At 41.0% G+C, this 8646-nt stretch overlaps 1 protein-coding gene across 1 annotated transcript; it reads right to left on the minus strand.

Annotated features, from left to right (window-relative positions):
* Nucleotides 1-14: 14 nt before the first annotated feature.
* On the minus strand, nucleotides 15-7398 carry selenos (selenoprotein S). Its single transcript, XM_084154376.1, has 6 exons — nucleotides 7129-7398; nucleotides 4170-4301; nucleotides 3716-3822; nucleotides 2319-2408; nucleotides 1820-1892; nucleotides 15-1076 (listed from the first exon to the last, which is right to left on the minus strand). Exons 1-6 carry the CDS (start codon nucleotides 7220-7222, stop codon nucleotides 994-996), a joined length of 579 nt encoding a protein of 192 aa, XP_084010502.1. The 5' UTR covers nucleotides 7223-7398; the 3' UTR covers nucleotides 15-993.
* Between the last annotated feature and the right edge of the window lie 1248 nt (nucleotides 7399-8646).

Raw genomic sequence — 8646 nt, forward strand, 5'->3', positions numbered from 1 at the left:
GATACAAAGACAACTTATCTATAATATCTTTATTGTGATAAAAATGGTGCAGTTCAGTTTATTTCTTGACCCCCAATATATTTGGGGCAGAAAAGAGCTATTGTCAGAATTTCAATAACTAAAATTGTTTGATGATTGATCTTCCAATACATAACACGATGACTACGGTTACATCTGATTTATGTAATAGTATAACAAGCAGTACGGTACACAGCAGTACTAAAGCCATCTGGCTAGCATCTACTCTCGCAACATGAAGCCTTGTTAGACGGCACAAAATACAAAATAAAATAAAAAAACATATACACACTGTTACTCTGAAAGTCATCAGCCAAACCCACTGGCACAGGTGCCATTTACAGGAATAGCATCATTAGAAACTGTCCTTCTCAGAAGGCCTTCTCATGTGTTCTTAAATAAGATGATTCAATAAGCCAAAATTTGAAAGTGGAAACAAGACAATTGTTTTCAACACTGGTTAGTTTGAAGTTGTCCAAATTCATTAAAACAGAAAGGATTCATTTTTATCATGTGGCAACACATTGTATTTTGGACAATGCTAATATTACTGAGGCAACATGATCTAAAACATACACAGTAGCGAAACCAGTTGAATCATTTTTTTCTTTTTTACCAATTCTGAAACCCAAACAACAGATATATTTAGATCAATAACTAAGAGGGCTTTGAGAAGAACAACATATTGATTTAGATCAATAACTAAGAGGGCTTTGAGATTGCTGGCAGCTTCCTTCAGTAGGTCAGTGTGTGTGCCTATGACGGGTCGGGTCAGGGGTCAAAGATCAGGGGTCAGAGTTCACAGGTCACCTCAGAGTAGGCACAAGTCACCCCTAGCCACAGATACAGGGTCAGATATGTCTTCCATCCCCTGAAAAGTTCAGGTTAGGAATGACGGTAGGGTAATCTGATCCTAGATCCGGGGTTAAGGGGGCGAGGTCTAACCCGAGCCTGTGGCTCTGACCTCCTTTAACCTCATCCACCGCCAGCCGACGGCCCTCTCCTTCCTGGTCTCCACGCACAGGATCCACCTCCCTCTCCGCTCAGGGGATTAAAGCCTGAAATACAGACAGCAGGGCAGAATGTAGGCTACTGGCACAGAGAGGAGATGGAGGACGCCAGCGTCACCTACCTACTACTTAATCCTTAAATGAGTAACATGTCACATTTTAGCCATTTTCTCTTTAAAGACACTGCTTAGAAATCCCCCCAAAAGCTTAGCACTGCTTCATACCAGATCATTCGGGTTTGGCCGGGGTAGGCAGTCATTGTAAATAAGAATTTGTTCTTAACTGACTTGCCTGGTTAAATAAAGGATAAAAAAATATATATGTTTTTGAAATATAAAACATGAGCAATATTAGCTGTTTTCCTGTATCGTAATACAGAAAGTTGTACACACAACTGGCAAGACCAGCTAGTTGCAGTACAAAGCTACTTTGCAGCATTGCGCAGTGTTCAAAAATGGGTTTTTTTCTTTTGTGGATTTCATTCCTTCATTACTACTGGTGTGTACTTTCTATTTGTAGGTGGAAATGTGACATGTATAACCTTTGAAACGGTTTCAGTAAGAATCACAGTGCTTCTTATCGACAGCAAGATCAGTGCCTTACATGCATGAACATGAAAGTTGCTCATCATTGCATGGATGCATAAATGGATCTAGTAGGATTCAGAACCTGTTTAATTACTGATTGATTACTTTAAGAGTGAGCATGATGTCTTACATTTTCACATGAATAGAGATGTGAGTAATTAACCAATTACAATACTGCTCTCATCATGAAATATGTCAACATACCACTGCTCCGTAGGGGCTTCTTGTCGGTCTTTGATTTCAACACTGTAGTCGATGTGCTGACCTCTTCAGTGTTCTGAAATGTTACATCATAATAACAACAATAATTATATTGAGCTATTTTCATTTACAGACAAGAAACCTCAAAGTGCTTACATGAAACCCATTAACAAATCTGCGACTTCTGAGAAATATGTCTGAGACAGGAGTTTCTTCATGGTCAGGATGGACATGGTCAGACCCCGTGTCCTGACCATGAAAAACTCCTGGCTTGGCCATAATATCTATCAAATGCTGCATTTACTTATGGGTGGTCCTGTATGGCTCCGTTGGTAGAGCATGGCGCTTGCAATGCCAGGGTTGTTTGTTCGATTCCCAGGCCCACCAATATGTAAAATGTATGCAGGCATGACTACGAGTCACTTTGGATGAAAGCGTCTGCTAAATGGCATAAGTTATGTAATGTATGTTATTTAGGCCTACGATAGAGAACGCAGCTTACCTGGACTGTCTTTGCCTGTCCTCTGTAACTCCTCCCCTCTTTCATGCTGTCATACATCTCAATTTTTTGTCGTCTCTTCTCCTCCTCCAGCTATCACACAGTAAACAAAAGACAAGTACCAAAAGTCTTCAACATCAGATTTGGCAGGGACAATGGGCAAACTGGTTTGTGGTGCCTGGGGTTTCAGATCTGTGTTAAAGGCCCAGTGCAGTCAAAAACTTGACTTACCTGTGTTTTACATATACACTACCGGTCAAAGGTTTTAGAACACCTACTCATTCAAGGGTTTTTCTTTATTTTTACTATTTTCTACATTGTAAAATAATAGTGAAGACATCAAAACTATGAAATAACACATACGGAATCATGTAGTAACCAAAAAAGTGTTAAACAAATCCAAATATATTTTATATTTAAGATTCTTCAAATAGCCACCCTTTGCCTTGATGACAGCTTTGCACACTCTTGACATTCTCTCAACCAGCTTCATGAGGTAGTCACCTGGAATGCATTTCAATTAACAGGTGTGCCTTCCTTAAAGTTAATTTGTGGAATTTCTTTCCGTCTTAATGCATTTGAGCTAATCAGTTGTATTGTGACAAGGTGGGGGGGTAAAGGACCAGGTCCATATTATGGCAAGAACAGCTCAAATAAGCAAAGAGAAATGACAGTCCATCATTACATTAAGACATGAAGGTCAGTCAATCCGGAAAATGTCAAGAACTTTTAAAGTTTCTTCAAGTGCAGTCGCAAAAAACATCAAGCGCTATGATGAAACTGGCTCTCATGAGGACCGCCACAGGAATGGTAGACCCAGAGTTACCTCTGCTGCAGACGATAAGTTCATTAGAAATTGCAGCCCAAATAAATGCTTCACAGAGTTCAAGTAACAGACACATCTCAACATCAACTGTTCAGAGGAGACTGTGTGAAAAACCCTTAAATGAGTAGGTGTTCTAAAACTTTTGACCAGTAGTGTATATTTCCACACTATGAGGTTGGAAAAATACTGTGAAATTGTGAAAACGATGATAATGGCCTTTTATTGTAAGAGCTGTTTGAAAAGACCGCCTGAAATTTCTGCCCGTTTTGGTGGGATGGAGTTTTGGCTTTAAATTAAATTAGTTAATAGACCAATAATTAAGAGCTCCAAACCTCTCTGCCAATTACAGATCGTTTTCAGTTTTCCCCTCCCAACTCAGACCACTCCCAGACAGTCCTAGCAAAATTCTTGATTGAGAAATTGCTCTTTGCTAAGAAGCCATGGTCTATCTATGGTCCGTCTATGTATGGTCCGTCTATGGTCCGTCTATGTATGGTCCATCTATTTTCCGTCTATGGTCCATCTATTGTCCGTCTATGTATGGTCCATCTATGTGAAAGGTGTCACCTTTTACCTGTTGTTGTTTCAGCTTGAAGACGGCCGCCTTGGCATCCAGCTCCTCCTGCATTCTTCGCCTGGATGCCTCCAGTGCCTCTTGTCTCCTCACCACTGCATTGGGATCTGCCAGAAAAAAATTAAAAAGATTGGATGATATTACTGACTCCATAAATTCCATTGCATTCCGAGATTCCGTTCCTGATGTGTCAGTCACCTTGTTGGAATGGGAGCCGGCTCTAGCCTGTGAGTGCCAGTTGGTTTCTGCTTTAGCAAGCTTGTCATCGTTTTGAGAATAAGTGGCATTGTTGTAGCTGCAGCAAGAATGCTCATGTCCTAGGTGCGTGTGCGTGCATGCGTGTCTGTCTGCGGGTGTATGTATCTATGTATGTGTGTGTGACTAAATGTACTTGCAATCTCAAAGTGACTTCCTTGGTTAAATAAATAAAAAACGATTGGTTACAGCCACTCACCTTGCACCGCTCCAGAAGGCGAGCTGCTCTGTCCCTGGCTGCCTCTCCTCTTGCTCAGGTGCTGTACCACCAGGTAGACCCCCACACACATGAACAGCAGATACCATCCATATTCTGCCACCAATGGTCCGACTGTGGACAGGAAGAGAAATTATGGGTTACTGATAGTATTTTTAGGGCCGGTTCCAGGCTTAAGTGTCATAAGCGGCTGCTTAGGGCCCCTGGCTGCTTAGGGCCCCTGGAACTCAGACAGGGTCTCAACTTACTATTGAGTGTAAGAATAGTAGAATACATCAGGTGCAATTTCAAAATTCCGTTGTGCATCAGCAGCTTTTCTCTTTTAGCCACGTCAGCTAACAATTTTCAGATTTGTAGTTAGCCTAAACTATCTAAACGAGTAGTAATCATGTCCGCATACCAACAGGGCACGCAGGGCACCTGCCCAGGGGCCCTGACCTCCAGGGGGCCCAGATGGATTTTGTTAGTCATTCAAACTCATATAATATGAACATGGCATAATTCATTACAAAATGTGTATAATTGCAGGAAATTGCCTTAAAACTGCAAAGATGTTGATCTGTCCCATGGCAAAATGAGTAGAACTGCATTAATTTTATTGTAAAATTGCAAAGTTCTCTCCCCCACATGGAAAAGTGTAGAATTGCAGAAAATTTGCTGTTAAACGGCAACATTTTCTCTACACCCCTTGGCAAAATGTGCAGAATTGCAGGAGATTTACTTTAAACATTGTATTTTTCTCTCCACTGTCAAGAGGTGGGCCACTAAAATGTTTTGATGTGAGGTGGGCGGCCCCCCAACAAAATCTTGCTTAGGGCCCTCAAAAGGCTAGAACTGGCCCTGAGTACAGTGCATTTGGAAAGTATTCAGACCCCTTGACTCGATATTTGTTTCGTTATAGCCTTATTCTAAAATGGATTACATTGTTTTTTCCCCCTCATCAATCTATACACAAAACCCCATAATGATAAAGCAAAAACAGGTTTAGAAATTTTTGCCAATTTATAAATAAAAAACCCCGGAAATATGACATTTACATAAGTATTCAGACCCTTTACTCATTACTTTGTTGAAGCACCTTTGATAGCGATTACAGCCTTGAGTCTTCTTGGGTATGACACTACAAGCTTGGCACACCTGTATTTGGGGAGTTTCTCCCATTCTTCTCTGCAGATCCTCTCAAGCTCTGTCAAGTTGGACGGGGAGCGTCGCTGCACAGCTATTTTCAGGTCTCTCTAGAGATGTTAAATCGGGTTAATTTAGGTGGTGACAACGAAAAGGCAGCAGACAGACCTACAGTATGTTTTAGCAGGGACGTTTGGTAGGGTGACCTGATGTGTAACTATACAAATAAATGTGTCGAACAGATTGTGAACCCAAGTCTGTCTAGAGGGGGGACAATAAATAGAAAATGTATTTTATTAGGGTGTAGGGACAGATTCATGTAATCTTGTCTTCAGGAGATGTGATTATTTATTTACTTTATTTAGTCTGATCAGAGGAATAATTTTCATTCTTAACATTGGGCTAAAATACAGGGTAATGAATGTGCATGTCAGCAAGTACACTACTGTTATTCCCCACACTTACAATATTGTATTATTCCATTTCCCAGTGTTGCCAGTGGAATCACATATTGGAAATCTGATATGCCTACTTGTGTCTTTAAAAATGAATTGTACGAGTCTGTGTATTTTTGCAGCCATTCATGGACAGTTTTGTATAGGTCACACAAAAAAAGCATTGGATATGAAATGCTCCAGGAATCAAATAATTTTGACATTTTAGTATTGTGCACATATGGTAGGGGGACTCAACTCACAAACGCATCATATTTTGTCTATGTAGAGTAAGTTGATGGCAAGAACCTTCAACTAGTAGGCATAAACCACCTGAATATTGATAATTATTAGATTTTTCTTGAAGGTTGGGTGATTGAGAAATTAATTATTATAGCAAGAACATTTTCAAACACCCAGCACTTAGGAAACAGAGCAACTTGAAAAATGATCAAACTATTAATTTCCTCTTGTTTGACCTTGCCCGAGATGAAAGGAAATATGAATTATCCATAAGCACATGGACTGTCAACCCTCCTGGAGAGCAAGCAGGATTTTCTTCCAGCCCTATTTAAAGAGATTTTCACCCAAATTACAAAATACTAAAATGTTTGTGTCCTTACCTTGAAAGCAGTCTATGGACAAGGAGACTGCAATCTATGATTTGGTTACCCACTGCTATTAACCATTAATATTAATATTAGAATTTCCTGTGCAGAGCCTTGGTGTTGCGGAAGGTGTTGCATACTTTCCACCTGAGAACAGGGATCAATCCCTGCTTCCAACCTCCCCACTATTTCTCACATTTGCCTGTCTCCCCATCTCATTTCATTACTGTCTGAATAGTGTCAAACCACCTAAAAAATGTGTTTAAAATATTAGCATAATTTAAATGTCAGCCCCCCAAAATCTCAAAGTAACAAAGTCATCAGATTTTGAGTGTTCATTCAATTTTCAAAGCATCCTGAATACACCTGACCTGTGTTTTATTTTTTATTTTTTAAAAATGTTGGTCATAGGCCTAAGCCATGTCAAAATACGTAGAATTGTAGGACATTTAAAACAGTAAAATGGTTCTCCCATCTAGGGGTGTGCCAGGGGGAAATGAAATTCACATAGCAAATCTCACTCCAAGCATTCTTCGAAAGTTGGCAGCCCTGTCAATGAATGATGTGTCTCTGCATTTAGTTATTTTGCTAGCTAGCTACTGTAGCTAGCTATCTTAGCCTACACTAGCTAAGCTACAACCACTGCTACAACGTTAGCTAGCTAGCTGCATTATTAGCTTTAGTATTTGAAGGATATCTTGCCAGGCCAGCTAGGCTTGGTAAACAAGCCAGAAAACTGACAGATGTGCAGCTGATATTAGCTAGCGAATTTACCAGTTTGTTGCAGGAAACTTAAATCCTGGTTTTCAAGGGGTGTATTCTGTATTTCTGGTCCACCCTCGTCCTCAATGGTAACATCGTCATCCATTTCTGACTATAGTCCTCTAATTCTGCGTTTCAATGTCACCACAGCTCCAACTAGCTACTTTTCCATGCTTCGTGAGTTGACAAAAACGCAATTTCCTGGTCTATTTCTAAACAAAACAACGCCAGTAAAGATGACGTGGAAGCCTATCGTGCTTCTGAGCAAGACACCAGTCACACAGTAGATGGCGGCAGAGTCCAATAAATGTATCCTAGCAAGCTTAACTAGAAGTCAATACACACTAACTTAGTTCTTTCAAAAAGCCCTACACTTATCACAAAGTCCTGCCACTTTTCATTCTATAAACTGGAAGGCAAAAATTAAGCATAGACCCGACATGACCTGTGAGGCCAGGCCAGTACAGTTCACTCCACAAGTAGCCTACCCATCCACATTGTAGCACAGTGTAGACAGTCAGTTTCTTTCAAATAACATTTAATTTAATTTGTCATGCTTTGTAAGCAACAGGTGTAGACTAACCGTGAAATGCTTACTTACGGATCCTTTTCCAACAATGCAGAGTTAAAGATAAAAACAAAATAGAAATAGTGACACAAGAATAATTACACAGTGAAAAACAATAACAAGTAAAAATAGCATGGCTATATACATGGAGTAGCAGTACGGAGTCGATGTGCAGGGGTACCAGGTAATTGAGGTAGCTATGTACATATAGGTAGGGGTCAAGTTACTAGGCAACAGGATAGATAAGACAGTAGCAGCAGCGTATGTGGTGAGTGTGAAAGTGTGTGTGAATGTGTGTATGGCGTCAGTATGCATGTCTGCGCATGTTATGTGTGTGTGTATGTGTGTGTTGGGGTATCAGTGTAAGCATGTGTGAGTGTGTGGGTGGAGTCCAGTGTGTGTGCATAAAGTCAGTGCAAGAGAGTTAGTGCAAAAAATTGTCAATGCAGGTAATCCGGGTAGCCATTTGATTAGGTATTTAGCAGTCTTCTTTATCAGTCGTATGGCTTGGGGGTAGCTTTTTAGGGTCCTGTTGGTTTCAGACTTAGTGCACTGGTAACACTTGCCGTGCGGCAAAAGAGAGAACAGTCTATGGCTTACGTGGCTGGAGTCTTTGAAAAGTTTTTGGGCCTTCCTCTGACACTGCCTGGTATAGAGGTCCTGGATGGCAGGGTGCTTGGCCCCAGTGATGTACTGGGCCGTACTCACCACCCTCTGTAGCGCCTTGCAGTCGGGTGCCTTGAAGTTGCCGTATAAAGCTGTCATGCAGCCAGTCAAGATGCTCTCAATGATGCAGCTGTAGAACTTGTTGAGGATCTGATTGCCCATGGACATATTTCTTCAGTCACCTGAGGGGGATGAGGTGCTGTCGTTCCTGAGCTTGGTGATGAGCTTGGAGGGGACTACGGTGTTGAATGCTGAGCTGTAGTCAATTAACAGCATTCTTACCTTTTGTCCAGGTG

Source organism: Coregonus lavaretus (genome assembly GCF_964263955.1).
Source record: "Coregonus lavaretus genome assembly, chromosome: 37".
NCBI lineage: Eukaryota > Metazoa > Chordata > Actinopteri > Salmoniformes > Salmonidae > Coregonus > Coregonus lavaretus.